At 39.3% G+C, this 25,677-nt stretch overlaps 2 protein-coding genes across 2 annotated transcripts in view; both read right to left on the reverse strand.

Annotated features, from left to right (window-relative positions):
- The window catches only part of ANAPC4 (anaphase promoting complex subunit 4), a 42,090-nt gene extending 27,818 nt beyond the window's left edge, over positions 1 to 14,272 (reverse strand). The window contains exons 1-14 of the mRNA XM_081253749.1: positions 13,935 to 14,272; positions 10,844 to 10,949; positions 9,014 to 9,146; positions 7,405 to 7,479; positions 7,266 to 7,292; positions 7,129 to 7,173; positions 6,395 to 6,479; positions 5,654 to 5,758; positions 4,274 to 4,357; positions 3,072 to 3,158; positions 2,587 to 2,651; positions 1,781 to 1,823; positions 1,596 to 1,672; positions 25 to 125 (exon numbers count right to left, since the gene is read on the reverse strand). Coding sequence (XP_081109875.1) covers positions 25 to 125; positions 1,596 to 1,672; positions 1,781 to 1,823; positions 2,587 to 2,651; positions 3,072 to 3,158; positions 4,274 to 4,357; positions 5,654 to 5,758; positions 6,395 to 6,479; positions 7,129 to 7,173; positions 7,266 to 7,292; positions 7,405 to 7,479; positions 9,014 to 9,146; positions 10,844 to 10,949; positions 13,935 to 14,063 — 1,162 coding nt within the window. The 5' untranslated portion in view covers positions 14,064 to 14,272. The remainder of the gene's footprint in view (positions 1 to 24; positions 126 to 1,595; positions 1,673 to 1,780; positions 1,824 to 2,586; positions 2,652 to 3,071; positions 3,159 to 4,273; positions 4,358 to 5,653; positions 5,759 to 6,394; positions 6,480 to 7,128; positions 7,174 to 7,265; positions 7,293 to 7,404; positions 7,480 to 9,013; positions 9,147 to 10,843; positions 10,950 to 13,934) is intronic.
- Positions 14,273 to 22,778: 8,506 nt separating this feature from the next.
- ZCCHC4 (zinc finger CCHC-type containing 4) overlaps positions 22,779 to 25,677 on the reverse strand; it is a 61,048-nt gene continuing 58,149 nt past the window's right edge. The window contains 2 exon segments of the mRNA XM_081218551.1: positions 22,779 to 23,377; positions 23,380 to 23,477. Coding sequence (XP_081074677.1) covers positions 23,307 to 23,377; positions 23,380 to 23,477 — 169 coding nt within the window. The 3' untranslated portion in view covers positions 22,779 to 23,306.

The following is a 25,677-nucleotide window of genomic DNA, read 5'->3' on the forward strand; positions in this document are numbered from 1 at the left end:
TCTATTGAGGAATTAAATTACCACCTTCAATTCCTGAAGCATCTAGTCCAAGAGGTTCATATTTTTGCTTCCATGAAGCCATTCCTTTCAGTTCACTCAAATGGTATAATAAAGACTCTGAGCCACTATCAAAAACAGAGCAGAAACACCATCATCAAGGTGGCAGGCAGCTACTATCTTGCTTGAATATTTCTAAGTTAAGTTTTCAGAAATAAAAACTGAAAGTAACTTTTTCTTTCTATGAGAAATAATTATTTCTCAAAATTATTTTGAAAAGTTGTAGAAGAATCATTGGGTTGTCATGACTAGTGAGATGAATATATGACCACAAGATTAAACTTTGTAAGATCAAATTATGCTCCACAGTTAGTCCTGGCACTTTTAAGATAGTCATATGGTCATATTGTTCACCCAACAGCTATGTATTTAACATTCAACAAATATTTATTAAGCTCCAACTTTAGGTCCGGCACTCTGCTAAATACTGGGGACTTAACGGTGAACAAAATGAAAGGGTCCTCATAACACTGCCAGTATAATGGGGGAGACAGTCATAACCATACAATCAGACAGTGTATCATTCCAACTACCATAAATGCCTTAAAGGAAACACACCAGGTGCAGATCTAACAGAAGAACCTGATCTAGTCTGGGGATTAGAGAAGGCTTCTCTGAACAAGTGAGATTTGAGCTGAGAGCTAGAGAATGCAAGTGAAGAACAGGGTGGGAGTGTTCCAGAAAGCAAAAGGGCTGTACAAAAGCCCTGGGTAGGAGAAAAACTGTCAAGTTTGAGAAGGCCACCAGTGTAGGTGAAGCAGATAGGCAGCCATCCAAAGGTTTTAGTCCTAAGAAATGGGAAGGCACTGGAAGTTTTTAAATAAGAGTAACATGATCAGATCCACTGTGGAGAATATATTTGAGGGGCATAATGTGGACTGGAAGAGACCAGGCCAGAGGGTCCTAAAGTGATCAAAACAGGAGGTGATATAGTAAGGCCCAGGGTCTCAGCATAAAGAAATTTATCAAAATTTAAGTCAAACACTGAACATCTACCTGCAAACTGCTTCAGTGAGGTAGCTGTAGCTAGAAATAGCATGAGACTTGAAGACCTGGGACAGTCTTGGCTCTGACACTTAAGAACTTTGGGTCAGCCATATATAACCATTCTGAACTTCAGTTTCTTCTAAATGAGGATAATCATAACCAACACCTTGCCACAGAGTTAAATGCAAAAATATAGACATGCTTTTACATAACATATAAAATGATATACAAACTTACTTAATTTCACCACTCAAAAAAGGGTATATGCCCTATTCAAGACATACCTCATGGCTGTCTGGGTGAGATAAAAGCCCAGACAGGGCCTCGGGTGGTGAAAAGATGTTGGAAAGTTATTTCATAAAGCAGAATTACCATTATTGACTCTTTAAATCTTGGGCACTCCAAGAGTCCCCTCAAATGCTAATGCAACAATTTTAGCCAGAAGAGGCTCAAACAGAGAATGCCAGATGATGAAAAGAAGGTTGCAGAAAGAAGATCAATGCCAAGTACGTGTAGATGCAATACCAAAAGATTCTACATCACCTTCATACCTCTGTAAGTGACTTATAACCAATTTTTGTATACTGGAATATGATGACTCTATAGATTGGCCAAGCTTTTTTAAGCCCTAATTAAGAGAAAAAAAAGTATTCAGCATACAAGTAAGATACTATATGCCATTCTCAAAAAAATTAAGAATGTGTTCATAGTCATTAAAATACAAAGATAACTGCACCTTTACTGTTAACTGGTTCATTAAGAGGGTCTGAAGTTCAGCACTAGAATGAAAAAGAAAGTATTTTTAGTCTTCTCTATTCAAAATCTGAATGCATCACTTAAAACATTTAAATTTCAAAGAACAAACAAGATTTTTAAACAAAATAAATAAAAAGAAATAGCCCAACAAAAATTAAGATTTTGTTGTACTCACAAAGAAATGGACAAAACGGGAAACAATAAAGTCTAGGAACAGACTGAAGTAGATATAAGGATGTACTATATGCTAAAATGGTATTTCACATCAGTAAGAAGAAGGTGTAATACTCAATGAATTATACTGGGCAATTACCTAAACACTTGAAAAGAAAGAAGTTAGTCTTCCACAGCATATGACCAAATAAATCACATCTGGAACATGTAAATGGAATAAAAACATAAACCACAAAAAAATCTCTGGAGGAAAATACAGAGCTTTGAACACTTAATATGGAAAAGATCTTTTTAAGAATAATGTTAAGGCAAATACAATAAAGGAAAAGATTGATTTGGCTACATAGAATTTTAAAATTTTTATACATTTAAAAAGTACATATATAATATATTTACATATATTACACATACACTCAGAATGATCACGTTTACGTAAAAAATAAATACGTGAATGAAAAAGCCTAGAAAAATATATACTACTTTTTTGGTCTTTGTGCACCAGAATCTTCTTCTTCTTTTTTTTTTTTTTTTTACAATGAATGTGAATTGCTTTTGAAATAAATTACTTTAAAAGAGAAGGAAAAGCAAGAGTACCTAATATGAGCTCATTACCTTGCTTTCCCCCACAACAGCAAGTCCATGAATTCATCTTGCACTGATGTGGTTGTATTCTTTTCCTAGAGAAAGATCAATAAAATCATAATAGGTATTTTTTAAATTATAAGCATATTGATTCAAAATTACAGGAACATGACTCCCTTTCTTACCTTTAACCTTCTCTCAAATTCATATTTAAATTGATGATCTGAATAGCAGTTGCAGGAAAACAACCAGTCAGCTCTTCCAGCTCCTGTCCTTAATCCCCAAGCCCTACCAGCTCCACTTCACAATCCTGTCCCCACCTAAGTTGTACCAAGGGGAAGAGCTGTGTGTATCACTCTCTGAGATAATAGTATGAGGTTAGACCAAACCGTTTGAAAGAAGTCATGATCTGAGCCTTTTACAAAACAGACTGATTTTTCTCATGTCCTTCATGAAGTAAATAAGGATAACGTGCATTCTTTAACACCTTCCATGGGAAACTCCAGGTATATTACCTGCACAAACTTGGTGAGACGAGAATCCATCTGCATCAATATTTCTTCCCATGCTTCACACATACATGTCAGTGACAAATTTATATACTATTAACAAGAAGAAAAAGATATTAAAGTAGCAAAAAATATTTAAGTCAACATGCTACCTAAATAATACATGTTTCTTACTGTCAACTGTCTCAAAGAACTCCAAAATTTACTATAAATCACTTTTAACTCAGTTAAGCCTGAGAAAGAAAAGACCATAGCTAACACTTGATAATCACTTAACTATCAAACTTTCTCAAATTCAATTTTTATCTGGTAAAACAGATATTTTCCAGCTTTTTACATATAAGATGCATTTTATATACAGTAACTGTCAAAATGCTGACTGGTCAACTATTCAATTTTCAAACAGTATCCTTTTAAAAAGACACTAATCTCCAGAAATCTTTGACATGAAGTACATTAGTGACTGTGACAGATTGATAAAAGAAGGCCACAGTTCTTTGTAGCTCCTCTATGCAGATGTAGACTCAATTTCTCCAGTCCTTCAATCCGGGCTGGCCTTGGGTCTTAGTGTGACCAAAGCAGAAGTCTAAGGCCCCAGAAGGTTTTGCATGCTTCCACTTGCACTCTTGACACCCTGCCGTAGCCACCACTTCATGAACAAGCCTGGTCCAGCTGGCTGGGAGATGAGGAATGTGCAGTCCAGACAAAGCCATCACAGCTATGGGACACTTGGACCAGCCAGCTGACCACCAATGTATGACCAAGTCCAGCCCCGAATAGCTGAACCTGGCCCAGAACAACAGAACCTTCTAGCTGAGCCCAGCCCAAATCGTCAACTAAAACACCAATCACAAGCTAATTTGGGGTGCATTTATCATGTACAAAAGCTAACTGATATGATGTTTTCCATACTACTTTATTTGTAAAAAAACTTTTAAAATTCCAAAATATTGTTTTATTTATGAGAATGTTTAAAAAGGTTTAAACTACTTTTTTTCTTTTCCTTTGGAGAAATAGAGATGGGTGAGAGTAGATTTTCAATTAAATTTCTCTTTCTTGCTTTAATGGACATTATAAACTTGTCTATCAGACTAGACACCTCTGCCACATAAAGCTGGCTTTAAGAAGTAAGATTTTCAAGTTTTTTATTTACAGAACATTAGAAATTTATAGTAAACAGTCACATAAAACAAGCTATAAATAAATACCTGTAAAAGAGCTGAAATATGAGTAAACTTTCTGGCCATTCGAGTTACTTCAGGTAAGAAAGAGTACAATAGATTGGTTTCAAGCTGTCAAATCAAAATAATAAAGTAAGTCACAAGCAGACATATTTACTTCTTTTAAAGAAGAGTCAAAGTCTAACTACGTATCAGAAAGACTATGCCAGAATTCTGGTCCTTTTGAGCATAACGGTTTGGAGAGTAACAGAATATAATCTTAGGATTTTCTAATCTGCAGTGTCTAACTATGCACAGAACACCCTCTCGAGGTCAGCAACCCCTTCTACATAGTTAGAATAAATGTAATAATCTATTTTATAACACTCTTATGAGGAATTTAAAAAATGATCACAAATATCTGTAAAAATTTTAAAGGAATTATAGTTATTGATAAATACAGTGAAATATCTATTACAATGGTACATGAATTATCTCAATAAAGTTGTTTGAAAAATACCTATTACAAATCTCACATAAATAGTGAGTCATTTTATTACAGCACCAAATGCAATCCTAGAAATCACATTTTCACAGAACCTTAAGATGAAGAGCAAATATGAACAACTGTTCCAGCAAACGCCAGGAAGTTAAGAGTTCTCTGATGTTCTGAATACAACGAATGTTGGAAGGCATCACATGCATCACACCTTGCATCTTTTCCCCCTACTTTTGTTTGAGAGTTCCTGCAATACTTAGGCTAAGTGGCTGGGTTATCTGAGATGAAATTTTAGGGAAGCTTTTCTTGAAGACAAGGCTACAATCTAAATACTCTACAGGAGCCCAGTTTCCACAATCTATGATACAAAGAGCACACAATGAAAAAAGGGTTTTCCCAACATTAAGCAGTCATCTTACACAAGAGGCGATGTGTTAGTTAAGAGCACCAACTCTGAAGCCAGACTGTGCAGCATCACTTTCCAATGCTCACCAAGCAAATTACAGTTTGTGTGCCCATTTACTCAACTATAAAATGGGGATAATAGTACCCACCTATTAGGTTATTGTGAGGATTCAAATGAATTATACTGAATCACTCAGTACTGGGCACATATTAAACAATTAATAAATATTAGCTTTTATTATTATTAGGGTCAGAATCCTAAGAAAACACTTGGTACAAAGATGGAACTGGTATAGCAATGAGTTAATATGGTCATTAATAGACCATATTAATTATGCTGTGCCATTGGAATAGTAAGGTATTCACCAGTAAGACTCTATATATGTCTTAGAAGCTCCAAGTCGATTTTTTTGCTTTGTTTTGTTTTAATGACCATGAGAATCCAGTGAAATGGATAATAAAAAACTATAAAACCTTTAAAAATATATATTTACCCTCTGCTGCTATTAGGTTCCAGTACTCACCTGAAAGTACGAAACTTCTGGGGCACCACTGGTGGAAACTTCTGTGACCACTGACAATGATTTCAAATCACTTGATAGACATAATGCAAGACAAGTACCAACAATCTGTAAAACAGTCAAATCTCCATTATATTTAGTGTTATTGCTAGACTGCATCTGCTTACAATATAGGAGGCAAATATTCAGAGCTCTAAAAAGCAGAAACACATGCCTGGCTCCTGCCACACACGTGGCACATGAAGGCATGTGTCCTCTTAGTTGCAAGGACACAAACACACACCCCCAACAAGGGGCCCAAACTAAGTGTTGGAGAACTAACATTCCCACAGAGCCTATAACATTTTCTACCCTTTTAGGGAACTGTAAGAATAAGAAGAAAAAGATATGGAGAAGACCGAGACTGAGCATAAGATTGCTTCTGATGATGTTTATCAAATTCCAATCACAAAGTGTAGCTCTTAAACACCACAAGACTAGAAAAACATTAAATCATAATCCAGTGTATCATACCAATCTTTTTGTTAAGAAAAAAATTTTTGACTAATTCCACTAAGAGCCCCTGATCTTCATAGACATCATATCACTATTCTTAGTAGGAAAATTATCCTTTTAACATTTAAGAACAAATAATTCCAATAACTGAAATTAAGAAAAAAAGTAATGTTTTATTCTTTTTCCATAAATCAGTCAGCTGCTATATTCTAAGAGAAACAAAAAGGAAGATTTTAAAGCAAAACTTACCCCAGTGACTCGAGCAATTTTGAACATTCCATAAGCATAAAGCTCAATAAATGCAGAGCTTCCTCCAAGGACAAGAATATTAAGCCTAATTAAAAATAACGCAACAAGCTGAGGACAACAGACAGGAGCGAGTTCTTAAACCAAGACATGCTCCTGCCCTCACATAATCTGCATGTTCAAGCTTCCTTGTGGGGAACTGAATCCCGCAACAAATTCACCAAGCCTCAATCACATTGGGCTTATTCCTTTCTTTCAAAGGAACAACATAAATTTCATCCAGCCTAAAAAACATCAGTTTACAGTAAAATAAGCATATATTATTTTAATGATGATTATATTTGTATACTCTCAATAACAAAATCATCTATTTTCCAGTTAATATAAAGCACCAACAGTTTTATCATGGCTCTGATGCTAAATGCATTAAGTGAGCTTAAAGAACTTGAACATTTAAATTTAAATTTTAGAAACTCTAGCACTTCCACCCTCCTTTACTTTTTAAAATAAAAGTACATCATAATATTAAACTTGACACAACCAAGTATCATAGAATAAGAACAAGTAAATAACAGATATTGTCTGTTTATCGTTCAGAGGTATTTGTCAGCAATGAAATAACATGACAAATAAGGAAACTGTCCTTGGAACTTTAGTATAAAAACTGCCTCAAATATCAAATATCAAATTTAAGAAAATAAGACTTGTTAAATATTTAAGATATCTGCAAGATTTACCTGACATCTCCCAAAAGCTTAATAATTTCATCAGAATTTTCTTCACTAAAATATAAAAATAAATTGGGTTATCTTTAACTATGTCTTTCAAATAATAAAAGATTATCTTACTTGCAAGGAAAACAGGCATATCTTACCTAAATATTTTTGAGGTGTTGCTATAACTAGAAAAAAACCAGAAATGCATTTTTTAAAACACATGAGAAAATTGTCAGAGTGTTAAAAGGAAAGGAATATCCAAGATTAATTCCAATGAAATTAAACTCTGATACTTACTTTTTTGGCAGTGTAGGAAGTTTAGGTAAGAGAAGATTTGATTCATCCTCAGAATTATAAAAGGACGTCAGAACACTAAAAAGGTGAAAACAAAACAAAAACAAGTATTATAAAAACAAAGATTCTACTTTTCTTTCCATTAAAAAATACTAGTTTTTTTAAATGCCCTCTTTTATACATCACACATTACCAAGTAAATAGCTGCCACACACAGTTTACCACTGTAAAATAGTCACTATAACAACCACAAACAAGAAATAGAAAAGTTGGAATTTCTTCATTTACTTATAACTTTAATTCTGGGGAAAAAAATCAGCCTACCCACTTTACATTTAGAGGAACAAATATTTATCAACAATTTTCTCAGCATATGAAATGTATTCAAATGTATTCAGTATCAGCACCAGATACAGACTGACTGACTTAACTCTCCTCTAGGAACCAACACTGAACATACGAGTTCCAAGAGTAACTGTAAAGAACACTGCAATTATTATATAATGTAATGATGGCTTCTATAGCTTACATACATATGAAGATGTAAAAACCCAGCAGGTACATAAGATGACACCACGTATTTTGAAACAGTCTTATTTATCCCCCCCGCCTTTTTTTCAATCCTACCTCCGAATATGGCTGGAAATAAATGAGTAAGAAGGTGAAAAAGTAGTGTCCTGAGAGACCCTAGAATCTCCACATAATATTTCTGAACTCTTAATGAAAAGTGTGTTAGGAATACACTTAGCAGGTAACTGGACTGGGATAGAAATTACATGGTATATTCTGTTCCTCTAATCTTCTATGAATTCACATGACCATTTACAACCTTCGATTATTTGATGATGGATTAATCACTGTTTTATCTCCAGTGAATTTCAAACCCCAGGCTAGACCTTGTTATCTAATGCTTTACAGTCCCTTCCTTGGGAAATTTGTCAATTAATAATCAGGATTTACAAATACATTTGATATTAACTTAAAACTTAATTAGAATGAAAAGAAAATTATCATATTTCCTCAAAAAAGAAACTTTTATTTTCAGTATTCACTAAGTCCACTGATCCTTTAAGCCATCTTTACTGCAAACCTGACGTAGTACTTGACTTCACAGACAAAGGCAAAATTATTTTCACAAAATAAGGAAACTATAGGGACCATGAACACAGAAAGAACCCATTCAGCATCAAAACAGAATGCTCAATTCAGCACTTTTTGTACCCTAAGAATATTTACTGGGACACAAAAACACAAAGCTCCAGGTGAAATATATGATGAAAAGGAAAACAGAACCTCAATTTGCTTATCAATAATTTTAATTAATATTCCTTGAATGTATAAGTCATCGATATAAACCGTTAAAAATAACTGAAAAGAAAAATCTTGGCCATTGAGGCATTACTGCTCCAATAAGAAAAAAGATTTTTTCAAGAGAAAAAAAACCCAACAGAGCATTAAAAAAACTGCGTCTTGATAAGCTTAAAACAAAAAGTTAAATGCAATGTACACATACTCAACACCCAGATACTCCTAAGTTTCCACTTTTAAAAAATGAGAATTTCAAAAACATCCTACTGTGACTACTGGGGTTTTTCTTTTTTTATTACTCAACCTGCTCTCGACGGTCACTTCCATCCAATGCATACAAGAAACTGGAGCCTCCACAGAAAAAGAGTGCAAGCTTTCAGGTTTTTCTACATCACACAAAACGATTTTCTTGGTGTCAGCAAGAGCAAAGGCCAAAACTAAAGAAGAAATAATTAGAATAAGTTAGTGTAATATTTGAGAAAAATGGGTATTTCATTGCTTCCCCAATTTTACTATTTTAAATACACCATAGTCATAGAAATGATTTAACCCGCAAATCCTTGCTTTAAATAATTAAAAAACTAAAAGATACCCTTGCATATAGTTATGCTGTTACCTACACTTATTTTCAAATGCTCAAACTTTCATGAGCAATCTACTACTTTCTCGTGTACTGTTCTTAACATCTTACATATCAGAGCCTCTAGACTGGAACCCTGATGTCAAGCAGAAAATACAGAACAGGCATCAACAAATAAACAAAAATATCGTTATCACCAAGACATATTGGTCCCCACCTAAAAGTTGAAAAGTGATTCCATCTGCCTGGTTCTTGGAAGGTTTTTTTTCCTCTTTTTTATTTCTAACCCTTAATGAACAGGGCCATCAAATACCGATGGGTCTTCTTCCTTTCACTGTGGCTGGATTATCTAGTATAGTTTCTCTACATAAATCATTAACATCTTCCTAACATATCAAATTGAAGAATTTCTAAATAGAGAGATGTGATTTTCACTGTATACCAATATATGAAGCTTTGCTAGATGTGAGGCAATCCAAGTCTCCTCTTCTTCAAAACGATTTAAAGCAATCTTGAAATAATCATTACCAAAAAAACCCCGATTTTACTGTCGAAAATCACAAGACATTTTTTAATGATAAAAATATCATCTACTTAAATACATTTTCACACACACTGACTTTCAGAATTTTTGAGATCGTGGCATTTTTGGATGAATAGTGCAAGATCTCAAATTATTACTTACAAAAGTTCTTTAATTTTACACATACTTTGTTTTTATGTAAAAGATGAAACAAGAACGGAGCAAAATGAGTACAGACAAAAATAGTTGTTATCTGTAAAGTGATAGGCTTTCAGGGCACTTTTACATACTTAGATTTATCTAGAAAAAAAGCAAGCAATGAGGAGTACATATCACTTTACAAAAACAATTCTTTTTCTTTTTTTAAGCACCAATGATACAGGTGAACTTTAAGCTGTATGATTTGTAGCATTTTCCTGTGCTGACTGGACACGTACAACAGCTCGAACAATGACTGTCCTTGTAACAACACATGGAAGAGGAGAGTTCAGTCCTCAGAGCTACAATGCAGCAAGCTACAACATACAGGGCACCAAAAGGAGTAAGATCACACAGAAGTTGTAGGAAGCGGGGTCAGAACTGACAGTCCTTCAGGTGAGGCAAGCGAATGTGCAGAGAGAATATTTATGAGCCACACATTTAATGCTAAAACACATTCTGGGGAGAAAAGGGCCATGATGGCACTGAACTGACTAGTGAGTAACAAATGAAGCTTAGGGTAAACAGTGCAGGACAACACGATAGCGAAAGAACAAAACCAAAGTACTCTGTATATTCCCATCAAATTTCTTTTCAGCCTTATCTTTGCCAAGAAGTCAGATTTCATTTTAGAGATATCTTTGCCAAGAAACAAGATGGTAGAATTAATCTGAGTTCTATGAAAACACTCTAAAGCATTTGAAAAAACAAAGTTCCCAAATTTAGAATTCTAGCATATAATAAGAACAATCAATTCTTCCTGGAAATAAGTTCTCTTTACAGAATACTCCTTCTGAACAACAAAAATGTATTTTTTACAATACTGTCATTACGTTTGCCATCTGGTCTCCAAGCCAGACAGGTCACTTCCTTTCCTGTATTTTCATTTGGTGGAAAACTCCAAACTCGATGAAAACTTGCAAGTCGATGAAGTAAAACCTGAGACAAAACAGATATAATGGCAAATAATAAAAAATCCGTTTCCAAAAATAAAATATACCTAGATCCCCACTATAAAATTTTTTAAAAATCATATCAAGTATAACATTCAGCTATCAGAAGAAATGCGAAGACAAAAGTGTCTGAATGAACTTAAGGTATTTTCAAAGAAATGGCTGAAACAAGGTCTAATTTAACCCTGTACCCTATACACTTCCTAACTTTCATGTCAATAAGAGACTTATCTTTTAGAAAGGAATAAGGCTGTCCAAGAAGATAACGAAAAAAGCAATAAAGGACACAAACAGAACTGGAAAGGCAGCTGTGTAAGATCAAGTAACACTAAACTTGGAATCAGATAATTTCAGCTGTGTTACTTACTGGCCAAGGATCTCAGCCAAGTCACTTAGTCATTCCAAATTTCCATTTCCACCGGGTATATTCCCACCTTGGAGGATAAAGATGATGCCCTGGAGTTCCTTGTGCTTCAGAAGTAAAACTGTCCCTACTCTATCCTCTATACAACCAGTAGAAATGAAGAAAAGGCCTCGAACTGCATGTGCTCCTGAAGATTCCCCCCCCACACACACCTTCTTAGTTCCCTGCACTCACAGCTTTACCACTCCCTGCCTTATCTCATAGCATCCTTCCTTCACTCTTGGTTACAGGGAAGCCAGGACTCCCAAGGAATCGCTCATCCCCGAGACCCGGTGCTCTTTTCTGAGCCCATCTCTGACTTTCCTTACTTCTGAAACCCTTCCTCTGTGCCCTCTGGAATTCATGGTCAGGTATCAAGATCCCCTGTATCTTCACTGTCTTCCCTGAAATGTACTTCTCACCTGAGGACACTGCTTCCCTACAGGATTCTCAGGTGGTGGCCGTTTTGCACACCATGTTCCCTATACTACTGCTGGGCTAGGAGATAAAGATTTCCTCCTTGATGCCATTTCTCACTGGTTTTTCTTCTCTTCTCTAAAATCCTCTAACTTTGAATCATATGCAATCAGACCATACGGCCTGCTATCCCTCTTAACTGCAGTCACCTATAGACTCCTAGGCCATCCCCCTGCCCCCCCGCCCCATTCCTGGGAGATTTGGACTCCTGTCTGGCTCACTCATGCTTTCCAACACTACTCATCATCATTCTTGGTGATTTCAAGAGATACAATGTCCTGGCTTTTTGGTGCTCAACTACCTCTTCTTCAATGATCACATCCTCTACCTCACCTCAGTCACTCCCAGGGTCATGCCTGTGACCTTGTCATTACCAACAACTACAAATGCCGCCATAATCTTCAGTTGCAAACCTCTCACTTTCCATCACCACCTGTATCTCTCCTGCTCATCCCAAATACCCAACTTCAATTCTTCAACCTCACCAAGACATACAAGCCATTGACTCTACCACCGACCAACTCATTGTCCCTCACCCAACACGTGACCTCACTTCCCTAATCAGGTTACAATCCAAAGTTCATCATTACAATCACTCCTCTTACATATAACTTCAACCCCCTTGCATCTCTCTTGCTTTGTCACAGTTAGTCACAACAACTCTGGTTAAACCCGACCATGCCTGCACACATACAGCTGAACAGAAGAGACATATGACCACGCTCACTAGTTTCACTACAAATCACTAACCTCATGTGGCTCTTAATACTGATGAACAATCCTACCAAGTTTCACCAGTCCACTTGTCAGCTTTTTCATATCTCTCTTTTCTCCTCAAAATTCCAATATTTTCTTCTCCATCCTCACTCCTAAACAGCGCCCCTTCTTCTTCACTGAGAAAATGGAAGCAACAAATGCCCACAATTGATTACATCTATCCATCTGATCACAGTGATGCTCCTATTCTCTCCCTTCTCTCCTGTTGTGGCTGTACTAACTGCACTTCTCTCAGGGCCAAGAAAGCGTTCCAAAACACCCTGGCAGGGCCTCCCTGGTGGCGCAGTGGTTGAGAGTCCGCCTGCCGATGCAGGGGATACGGGTTCGTGCCCCGGTCTGGGAGGATCCCATATGCCGCGGAGCGGCTGGGCCCGTGAGCCGTGGCCGCTGGGCCTGCGCGTCCGGAGCCTGTGCTCCGCAACGGGAGAGGCCACAACAGTGAGAGGCCCGCATACCACAAAAAGAAAAAAAAAAAAAAAAAAAAAAAAAAAACACCCTGGCAGTGGAGGGAAACTAGAAGATTTCATAGAGGGCCTTGAGAAAGCAGATATCAATACCCTGACAATGAGGTCATGACAGTCAACACAGTTTTGCAGGCTGCTAAGTTTCCCTGACTGCTAAGTTCTCTACCACCTAGTTTCCAAGGTTGGCTGCACACCACACAACTCTCACCTGGCCAGATAACTATCAGGAAACCTGCCAAAAGCCAAAGGAGTAAAGAAGCCAAGGTGAAGGTTTCCTTACAAAATGGCTGCCAAGTAACTAAAAACTCTCAGCAGAAAGTTACAACCCGGTTACACTTGATGAAGCGTAATACAATGTGAACTAGAAATGTTAACTGACAACACTCATGCACATTCCATCAGGAATCCAGTGATGGCTATCCAACCCATTCTGTATAACTTGGACAACAGAATAAAGATTCTTAAACATCCTCTGTGGCAGCTATAGACACGCACATTCGCAGCTGAAGTCTGACAATAATTCATCTTTCTTCTGCCTAAACTGCAAGTAAACTAACTGCAGAGTCTGTGTACCTACTACTATGTCTAGCTCATGAGTGACACATGAGCCTTTAAAAAGCCCATTTAACAAATAACTGAAAGTCTTGGGGATGCAGGACTGTATGACTGCGTTAAGCTGCATGAAAACTGTTGTTCTGGCCATAAAATGCGGGCGGTGGGCGTATAAATGACCTTTCCCATATGTGGCCCCTTAGATTCACTTAAAGTTTTCAGCAGAGCTGGAGGAAGGGGCGGGGTACACAGGTGACCCGGGCTCGGTGTCCCCGGGGCTGCACGCCGACTCACTCACCTCGCCCGCCGTATTGGCCAGAGCAATGAGATCCCGCTTGGGTGACCAGACCAGGAAGATGATCTCCTGCGGTAGCTGCTTCTCTCCCACCACCCGGAAGGACGGGAAACAGGTCGGGAAACGCAACATGGGGGCGGCCCTGCAGCGACACCCCTAATCGGAGGCCGGCAGGGGCCCCCCCGGGGCCGTCCTGCCCGGGTCCGGCGCCGGCGCCTCCTCCGCCCCCGGCCCTTCGCACAGAGCCCGGATGGTGGCGGTACTTGCCAGATGCCCCACGGCAGCCAACGCAACCCGGGCGGCCTCTGCCTCCAGTTCTCCCCCAACGAGTCGGTTGCCGCCGCCGCGCGCGCGCGCGCGCGCGCTCCAGGCACTTCCGGTAGCCGGATTTCCTCGCGAGAGCACGGAAGCGCGGTCTCGAACAGCTGAAACCTCTTCGATAGTTTCTAAACCAGTGGGTCTCAGACTTGGGTGCTCACTAGGGACGGCTTTTTTTTTTTTTTTTTAAAAACCCTGCCCAGGCAGCACCACAGACGATTAAAAGAGAATTAATACGGAATGGGACCAATATTTATTAAAACGCTCTAGGTGCTGCCACTTTGCAGCCAAGGTTGGAGAGTCCTACTCTAAAACCTCTAACATAGGCAAATATCTTGATTCTTTATCCCATGCCTACAACTTATTAGTAGTAGTAGCCCCCACCATAATAAATGAGGACCGTGGGCTCAGCCAGGATTTGTCCCGTAGCTATTGGAGCATCTACTATGTGAAGGAGCCTGAGCTACACAAATGCACGGGACAGAGGCTCTGCCCTGTAAGGTTCCCAGGTCAGCCTGGCGGGTTATGTGAATCAGAACTCATCTGATGCTTCTTGTTACACATTTAAATGTGTTAACTTGTTTAAAAGTTTCCACAAGTTATGAACCTGGTTAAGAGAACGTGACAGTATCATCCTGTGATTCTTGATCTTAAAGTCTGTGGTAGAAAGCCATCTATCTACCTTTCACTTCTTTTACTTGTTCAAAGTAGAAAGGAGGCAGGATCTTCAATTTGCAACAAGCCCTGTCTTCCTGCCCTCTGTCTGGATCTAGCCCCTGGGATGAAGGTGACAGAGGTAGACTAATTCATTCAGCAACAAATATTCGAGGCACTCTTTTGTGCCAGGCGATTTGTAACTCCTGATGTTTACCCTGCTTCCTGAGATGGGCTTTTTCCCTTGCTTTTTCTGCAAACAATTTAGAATGTCCTCCAAATTCACCCACAGGCAATATCCTAAGGTGAGAATGGACTTTCCTTTGTTATAAATGAAATGCGTTTTGGGGTATTATTTAATGTTCTGGGGTGGTGTGTGATTGTTAGCACAACTGATGCCACCTTGGGCACGTACAGTTCCTCCCGTCCTTCCACTGCCCTACCCAGGACTGTACTGTGCAGTAAATCACTTCTCTGTCAAGGGCACTGTAGTTAATAAATAAATTGTTTAATAATCATTAGGACCAGGTGGCCTCTATGCTCTGTTAGTCCCCAAGCTGTAATGAAGACCTTCCCTGACGTATTCCTGGCTCCCACAAGACTAGTTATCCATTCATAAATCATGACTTAACGAATGCACTTCCTGTTTCTCTAGGTGAACTATAAAATTGTCCCAGTGGTCCTTCGGCGATGCCAAGTGCAGCTGTGAATGCTTCCAGACCATTGTCTGCTTGATCCTATCCTGTAAGTTACCGGATAAGCATATCCAAGGATTATATAATAGCTGCCTCCCTCATAGTCTGATCTCAAGATACCGTCTCCATCCTCCAACAGGTGGCAATAGATAACCTACATGGTGGGGGTCCATCCAATATTTTTATCCGCTTAACAATCTTATGAAAACTGAATGCCATTTTCCTGAAACTTATCCTGAATATGAACCCCCATACAACACATGGAAAGGACTGTTAATAGAACTATACACTCAGTGCTACAAGACAGAGGAGAGTAACTACCTGCATATTATGAAACCTTCACAGAAGAGTATGAATTACCCAGAAGGCATGTATAACAACATAGGAAGCAGCATAGGTGTGAAGTTCCAGATGTGGCTATATAGCACCTCATGCGTGCCAGTGGGAGTGGGTGGCAGGGATTGTTACTGGAAATGATCCAAAGTAGCCATAGGACAAGAGCTATTAACACATGGTATTTCTAGCCTTTTTTTTCTCACTGCCCCATAAAGGAGACTTTGGCTTTACCCACGCCGTTTCTTTGCCTTCCCCATTCTCTAAGGAAAACACTGCTTTGTCAAATTGGTTTACTTGTGCTTATGTGGCACAGGATCAAAAGGAAAAGGGGGAAAGTCCCAGGGATCAGGCATTGGTGCTTTTTAAGAAGGCAAAGATGGGAGATACAAATGTGCAGAGTGGGAAGTGGGAAAGGGGTGAGGGAAATGAAGAGAAAATAGACTTTAAGAATTCCCATGATGTATATTAATCTATCCTCTTCCTAGTGCTTGAAAAGAGAATGCAGTGGCTAGCTCTTTTGAAATAACTTTTTGGTAGCTAGGCTGTTTCTTTGATCACTACACCCCTTGGGCTAGCTCACACCGATGGCACCTTTCCACGTGTTATAACGGTGTGGGGTTAGATTCTGAAAGGCAGGAAGTTGAGAACAGAGGTTGTTGGAGGAGGGGCGTGTTGTTGATGGCATCACACTGGTTCATCGGTCATGCAAGACCTTAATTCTTGTGCCAAGGCTGATGATGGGTTAGAAAGGAAGGAAGACTAGTTGGGCAGAGGCGGGGGAGGGGAGAGGGGGGTTGCAGGAGGTGATTCCAGAGACATTTCTGAAGTAGGATAACATGAACAGATTATTGATTAGATCGGGGGAGTGAAAGCAAGGGAGTAGTCAAGACAGGTTGGGATATTTGGGTGCACAGACTCAGGGAGTAGAGAACTGGTTGTTGTTGGGTGGGGTGGGATATGAGGGAAGTACGAGGGGAAGGGAGGGAAAGTAGACCAGAGCAAAGGAGTTCAGTGAGGACTGTGTTCAGGTGGAGGTGTGGTGTGAAAATCCACCTGTGATGGCCAAAAGACAGCTGAAAAGGCAGGTGTGAAGGGGAAAGGTCAGGGCCTGAGCAGAGATGTGGGACTTACAGTGTACAGGGATGGAAGGTGGAGTTGTGTGGGATGTGACTGACCTAGGACAGGTGGAAAGGCTGTTATATTGAGAGGCCTATTTTGAAGTCAAAAAATAAGTGAAACATACAAAATAAGCAAATTAACTGGATTTGTTGGAAAAAGAAATAAATGTTAGTGATAGAATCTCTCTGCCCTGCCATGGTTGCAGTGGCACAAGTAATAACTAGAATGTGTCGGCTCATGTAAATTACAAGTCCAGTCATGGGGCCAACTTCAGGGCAGGCTAGATCCAGCAACTTGGAGTCACCAGGGACCCAGCTGAAGGTGTGCACGACCATAAGGCTGGCTCCCCATGTGTTTGCTGGAAGACTGCCGACAGCACCTGGAGCTACAGGCTTCCTCATTCAGAAGGAAGAATGAGCGTCTCTTCACCAGTCACAAGACTAAAGTACTGAGCCGCGTTGTAATTAGACCAGCCCCTATCCTGAGCCTCGCTGAAATCACAGGTAAAGGGGATGGAATTATGCCCTATAAAAAGTCCTCCCCAAGAGCTGGAGCGGATGTCAGTCAACCCTCCCCCAAATCCCACAGCAGGCACACAATGGAACGGGTGGGAATGATGGTGGCAAAGCGGCCCATCCATAGTGTTCAATATGACAATCAATCATTACTACTTAAAGGGTGGTTTTACGTTTGAAGTGCGTCTGGGAGATGTGGGTCTAGACTGTCAGTTCGTGGTGCTTTGCTTGTCTCCCACGACCACTTCAGATGCTGTTCAGAGACCAACTCGTGTGACTCCCATCTGGAAAAAAAGTTCTAAGAGCTACAGAACCAGTATTTGTATGTATAGGAACTTAGCTTAAGGAAATAAGAAAAAATTTGAGTATAAGTACGTTCACCATAGAGTTGTTTACACTAGTGAAAAATGCAAACAACTTAGATGTCCAACCGTAAGAGACTGATTAAATACAGTACATGCATACTGAAGAATAATATTGTTGTTACAGGTATAAATTGATGTTCACACGTTTATAAGAAGGAGAGGATTACAGACAGTACATTTTAATAATTCCATTTTTGTGGGGGAAATTTTAGAGTGTCTATATAGCTTTTACACAAGAAACAATCTTTGGAAGAACACACACATAAGTGTGACAGTGGTTATGTCTGGGTGGTAGAATTAGAGTTACTTTTCATTTTATTTGACTCACCTGGCTCATGTATTAATTGTAAAGTTAGCAGGCAGCAACTTTTATTTCCTTTTGTCCTCTTTAAGCATGTGGAATGTTTAGGCTGTCTATCTCTAGTTTTCTCTCATTCCTCACCTCCACATTTTCAGATGAAGAAACTGGCCCATCTAATCAGGCTTCGTTTCTTAGAGATCATCGGATGTCACACTGCTAGTCTGCAGGAGTACGAAGCAACACAGTAGTGTGAGAATCTTGTGACTGTCCAGCTAATGGGATAAAACTCACCCCTCAGATCTCTGAGATCTGCCTGCTTACTTTTGGTGCTTTTTTCCCCCCTCCGTCTTGCTGAGTTAACATTTATACTAAGTCGCTTGAAATCAAATAGTAGAGTTCTTATCTTCACTTTTTTGCAGTGACCTTCCAGCTGATGCTCAAGTAATTTAACCCATGTCCTAATGTTCCAATTAAAACCGCATCAAGTAAGTCAAATTGGATTTTCCTTTGCATTTTTTTAAGCTTTTCTTCCTTGGGCAGCTCTAAGAGTATTAGCGTCTTACTGTCAGACAGCACAGTTGGGTTTGGAGGCATAAGTGGCCATCTCCATTCACCCGGTCCTTATTTAGGAGCAGCTTCTACTTGGAGGGTGGAGAATGCTGTTAGCCTGGGCGCCTGCTTCCCAGGCTTGTGGGACGAGGAATGAGGCCATGCATACTGCAACTGGTTGTCTCTGATATCACCATGTGCAAGACACAGCTCTGGGAGCCAGTGAACGTTCATGATGATGTCCACAGGCCCCTGCCATCAACGAGTTTCTAATCTACACAGGGGAAACAAGCACAAAGAGTTGTTCTAATGCAGGGCATGATTTAAGTACCTGAAAAGAAGTAGAAATGAAAAGACACACAAACACACACCTATTTTTATTTCACTGGTAAGAGACATACTGTTCCACTGGAGACACCAACAAGGACATCACAAAGGAGGTGATATCAGACAAGGACCTTTTATAGGCTGTGATTTTATATTTAAAAATTAAATATCTTGTTTTATTGTGCTTCGTAGATATTGTGGTTTGTTTTACAAATTGAAGGTTTGTGGCATCCCTGTGTTATGAGATGATGTTTTAGCATTTTTTAGTAATAAAGTATTTTTAAATTCAGGTATGTGGATTTTTTTTTTTTAGACAATGCTACTGCACACTTAACAGACTACAGTGTGGTATAAATGTAACTTTTAGATGCACTGGGAAACCAAAAAATTCATGTGACTCCCTTCACTGAGATACTCAATTTATTGTGGTGGTCTGGAACCAAACCCACAATATTTCTCTGATGTCTGCCTACAGTCAAGCTTCTCCCAGATGCCTAGTATTTTATAAATTGCTTTGAAAAGGGCAGAAATCAACTTAAGTGTTTTTCTTAAAATAACCTTGAAAGCTGAATTATTCTAAGTTTAAAGACTTCCAGATAAGGCTGCCGATCTTGCTCACGTAGCACATCCCAACGTTTAAACCCTCAGTGCTGGGATAGTCCTTCTGTCGGCTCTGAATTCCTCCCAATATTGTTTAGGCCTGTTTTCCTTTTTTCAGTCCTTCTAAGAAAGAGAAAAAAGCAAGTCCTCTCCATATCTTAGGCATGGTTACTGTTAGGGAATGAATGGTATCTCCCCAAATCTGCATGTTGAAGTCCTAACCCCCAGTAGCTCAGAGAGCGACTGTATTTAGAGACAGGGCCTTTAAAAAGGAGATGACAAGTAAAATGAGGCCATTAGGGTGGGCCCTAATCCAATCTGACTAGTATCCTTATACAAAGAGGAAATTTGGACACAGAGAGACACCAGGAATACACACACATAGAAGAAAGTCCATGTGAGGACACAGTGAGAAGGTGCCATCTGCAAGCCAGGCAGAGAGATCTCACCAGGAACTGAATCAGCAGACACCTTGATCTTGGACTTCCAGGCTCCAGAACTGTGGGAAAGTTAATTATTGTTGTTTAAGCCACCCAGTCTGTGATTTTTTGTTATGGCAGCCCTAGCAAATGAATACACCTACCACCTGAAAACCTCTAGAAAACTCCATGTTTTCATCAACTTTTTACTGAGCACCTACAATACATAAGAAAGACATGAGAGTATAAGAAGTGGGTACTGACCTGAAGAAACTGAAACCTTTTGGGGAAACAGAATCTGTCAATATAATCACAGAATAATACATGAAAAGTGCCTCAAATGTGGTGCAGAATAGCAAGCGGTTTGGAGAGGAAGGTACTGGCTGCTATCAGGGACTCATGTGAGGCTTCCCAGGAGAGAGTGGGACTTGGGCCAGGGCCTAAAGGCTCCATAAGACTTTAACAGACGGCTGTATGGAGGGAAATGTTCCAAACAGAAAGAAGGGAATAGGATGAAAAGATTGGGGCATACTGGAGAAATAAATTAGTCTAAATATCAGACTAAATGTAGGGGAAAAAACTGAAATCTGATCATCCAGGGCCTACAAAGTAACTTTGTATTTCATTACATTTTATAATATAAACAAGAAGTAGAATGCAATTTAGCTGTAGTTATTTAAGGAAAATGTCCTTTTAAAAAGCTTAGAAAGTTTTATCTGTCAAATTTCAGGAATTTTCTTCTATTGCTATTTTGAGTAAGTATCTTAATGTTCAGATAGGCAGATTTCTAATTAGAACAAATGACTTCATCTCCCATCACACTTTACCTCCCAGAGACATTTTTACATTCTATTAGTTTATCCTCTGAGAAAAGAAAGAGATTAAGTCCTTAAAATTAGTATTAATTGAACAAAAAAAACCAGAACCATCAAAGTTCCTATTTTTAACTCTCTAAGGAGGTAACGAAGTTTTTAAGTACAGAATTCCTGATTATAATACCCTATTTGCTCAATACTAAGATGGACATTTTTTTCACATTTCAATATTTCTGAAAAAAGATACATCTAAAATTTAATATATACAATTAATGAGATAAAGGTGTTTTCTCCCTGAAGAGCTATGATTACATCGAAAATGCATTTTACAATTGACGGTATCTTAAAACTAAGAAAATATGGTGATGATAAAAACCATTGGCCATCAGGACCCAGTTCTTCAGCAGTCATGGTCCCTCAGCTGTCTGAGTTTCTGGGGAGATTTCAACAGATTTTATCCACAGTATCGTGGACACCATGAAAGTCAGGCAATGTCCACATCTATGCCTGAATCAGAGAGGGGAACTCTCACAATGATTGTACAAGGTTCATATCTCATCCAATCACCTCAAAATCTGCCCCTCCTATCACCACAGGAACCCATGTTAAAGAGGGGGCAAGAGAAGAGTTTTCTTTTTTCTTTTTTTTTTTTTTTTTGCGGTATGCGGGCCTCTCACCATTGTGGCCTCTCCCGTTGCGGAGCACAGGCTCCGGGCGCACAGGCTCAGCGGCCATGGCTCACAGGCCCAGCCGCTCCGTGGCATGTGGGATCTTCCCGGACTGGGGCACGAACCCGTGTCCCCTGCATCGGCAGGCAGACTCTCAACCACTGCGCCACCAGGGAAGCCTAAGAGAAGAGTTTTCTGATGCTTGCTACGTCCAGGAGCTTAGCTCATCTTTTGATATAGCCTGATCTACCAGGACCACACTAATCAGGGCCACATGTGTGTATTCCACATCAGGCAACAAACCATCCTAACTTAAATACCAGGTAGAATTTAAATACCAGATGGAGTGCAGTTCTTCCACCTTTACTCTCAGGGCTCTAGCTAAGCCCAAGCAGAGATGCCTCCAAACCTGCTCTAAAGCAGTCATTTGGGAAAGAGAGAAGAGTCATTGTGCAAATGCAAGCCATTCTAAACTACTAAGTCTCAAGGAGACAATGAACTGTTTGTTCAAACTACTCCCTTCCATGCTACAATACCTGACCACCCGGTGATTACTATTAGTGCTCCGTAGCCATCTTCACTTGTTAACGTTTCTCGCGGGTAGCAGGAGAACTGAGAGCCAGGGGCATGTGCCTCATTTAATTTCACCACAAACAAACCTGAGGTCTAACTATTATTGTCCCCATTATAATAACGAAGAAACAGTAGCTTCTAGAGAATGAATGACCTGGCTAAGGACATACAACCAGGAAGTGTTAGAATAGGAATGAGGATCACTAAAATGATCACCAAAATATCCTGCCTTCTGCTACTACTTTTACAAAGAGAGAAACAGGGCTTCCCTGGTGGCGCAGTGGTTGAGAGTCCACCTGCCGATGCAGGGGACAAGGGTTCGTGCCCCTGTCTGGGAGGATCTCACATGCCGCGGAGCGGCTGGGCCTGCAAGCCATGGCCGTTGAGCCTGCGCGTCCGGAGCCTGTGCTCCGCAACGGGAGAGGCCACAATAGTGAGAGGCCCGCGTACCGCAAAAAAAAAAGAGAGAGAGAGAAACGTACTGCCTAGGTTAAAAGACACTAAGATGACAGAGCAAGTCATAATTCTAAATACCTCACTTATTCAACAAACATTTAGGTGATTCTATACCATCAAAGGACAACTGCAAAAAGTATTTGAAAAATAAATATTTAATAATAATTAACCATAATCATAATCTTTATATCTTTAGACTGGCTTTGTCAAAATTCTTTCCATCATCTTCAGATTCTGTCTAAAAAAAAATCATACATTGTATTTCTCTTTACAAGTGGGGTTTAAGCCATTGTACAATACTTTAATATTTAAAATATCAAACTTAACATACTCTTATGTTCAATGTAAACAAAACCTCAGGTTTTCATTCTCATTTTCTTCTTTCTTTCTGCAAAAGGATACGTTATGCCCTTTCTTCAGATAAAAGAGGCTAAAATAATATGACTGGAAGAGATTTAAAGAAAGAAAAAAGGCACTGAGAGCTAGCAAACCAGCTAAGGATGGAACAACTCCCCAGGTCTCCAGAGGGGCTGCTGGGGGTGAGGAGGTCTATAAACCAGGAAATACCACCTGCCTACTTTCAAGCTTAGAGAGGTGCATACCTTTGAAAGCGACAGAATTTAAGTCCAGTGAGGCACTTGCAGAAAATGGCATCAAAGGTTGGACTATAAATCTTTCTTATTCGCAAGCCACTGGACATTTAAGAGCAAAGATATTGATGAGCTCTTTCTCTTCTTTTCTTCTTCCTTGTAACAGTTGTATGATTCATGGACTGTCCTTTAGTGGTCTCCATTTTCATCTTATTGCTCTTTCTTTGCTTCTGCTTTCTGACAGCTCTGAAAAACAAGGTGCTAAATTATTTTGTAGAATGAGCACAGTGAATTATGTAATTATGTTGAAGTTTAATTAACCAGCTAACCAAATAAGAAAACAGAAGGGAAGGAATTTACTGTATTATAAGCATAAATCCTCAGAATCCTAACCATAATAACAAGGAGATAGAGTCCTGACCAAGCAAAATGTTTGAGAAAAGAAATTTCTTTGAAAGATGGTGACTACAGATTTAGAACAATCTATTCAGGACAAACACACCACAGAAGTAAATAGGCAGGCCAATGAGTTGGGAGGTTTTTTGGTTGGTTTTTCTTTCTTTTTTTTTTTTTGGTACATCTGTACTGCTCAACTCAGCACTTCAATCTCCAAATCCCTGAATTACATTTTTCAGAAAAAAGACCAATACACTGGCAGTTAGCAGTGGTAGAAAAATGAAATAGCACAATGGAAAAAACTGAAAAGGCTTAAAGAGGCCCATCTTATAGTCCTGCAGCTAATTTTCCTTTCCTCAGTAGATCTAAAAGTCCTGACAAGTGCCATACAGGATGCCCACATTTTGTGGTCTCTTCTTGAAGACTAGCTTCAAAATGAACAAGTTGAAGCCACTATGGAGAACAGTATGGAGGATCCTTAAAAAACTAAAAATAGAACTACCATACAGCCCAGCAATCCCACTACTGGGCATATACCCTGAGAAACCATAATTCAAAAAGATACATGTACCACAATGTTCACTGCAACACTATTTACAATAGCCAGGACATGGAAGCAACCTAAATGTCCATCGACAGATGAATGGATAAAGAAGATGTGACACATGTATACAATGGAATATTACTCAGCCATAAAAAGGAACGAAATTGAGTTATTTGTAATGAGAGGGATGGACCTAAAGTCTGTCAGAGTGAAGTAAGTCAGAAAGAGGAAAACAAATACTGTATGCTAACACATATATATGGAATCTAAAAAAAAAACGGTACTGATGAAGCTAGTGGCAGGGCAGGAATAAAGACACAGACGTAGAAAATGGACTTGAGGACACAGGGTGGGAAGGGGAAGCTGGGATGAAGTGAGAGAATAGCACTGACATACATATACTACCAAATGTAAAATAGATAGCTAGTGGGAAGCTGCTGCATAGCACAGGGAGATCAGCTCGGTGCTTTGTGATGACCTAGAGGGGTGGGATAGGGAGGGTGGGAGGGAGGCTCAAGAGGGAGGGGATATGGGGATATATGTATATGTATAGCTGATTCACTTTGTTGTACAACAGAAACTAACATAACGTTGTAAAGCAATTATACTCCAATAAAGATATTTTTTTAAAAAATAAGTTGAAACTCACTCTCTAAAAAACATTAAATCACACCAGGAAAAACAAAAAACAAAAAACACCCAGATCCTTTGTTTCAGGTGCTCTCTGAACTACATTACAGGCAATCTGTAGCTGAGGAAGATTGCTGGTCTATCCATTCACTTTCTCCAAGCTAGCAGAATCATGCCATTTATCATATCATGAATGAAGGGATGGGCTGGGGCTGCCAGTAATGGCAAACCTGGGCATTTCCATGGCTTCCCAGCAATATCAACTGTTAGATTCACTTCTCCTAAACCACCACAAGTCCCAGGGAAACGCTCCTTCTTGATCTTCCCAGGACCAAAACCTGGGAAAGGAGCTTCATAAATAGTATATAATCTCCTAGTGGACCAAACTCAGCCTCTCCTTTTGTTCATTCAGTATATATGTTAAGTGTTGGGAATACAAAAATGAATGGACACAGTCTTTGACTTCAAGGAGCTGGGAGACTGAGACAAGGCAGATGTCACCCTTCTCTTTCCTTCCCCCCAATTTTTTTTAGGGGAAGAAACAGAGGCTATGAAAGCATCCATGAGCAAGTGGCAGAACTAGTTTGATTCAGGAAACTCTGTTCTTAATTACCTTGATATTGATACTACGTACTCTACTATAAATTATTCAGGTATGTAAAATGCTAAGCATATAGTAATTAATAAATAAATATTAGCTATTATTAGTAGCTCCGCATGACTACTACTCAGAATTTTGCTTGGCAATTTTATATTTTTCCATGTTTAGATTTTTCACCATGGACTGGGGTATCCTATAAGTTCAAAATAAAACAAATAAAACAGTCATCTTTATACTGTTTTGTGCATGTCACATAAATCTCCTTTCCCTCCAGC

The sequence above is a fragment of the Mesoplodon bidens genome, assembly GCF_964165515.1.
Source record: "Mesoplodon bidens genome assembly, chromosome: 1".
Lineage (NCBI taxonomy): Eukaryota > Metazoa > Chordata > Mammalia > Artiodactyla > Ziphiidae > Mesoplodon > Mesoplodon bidens.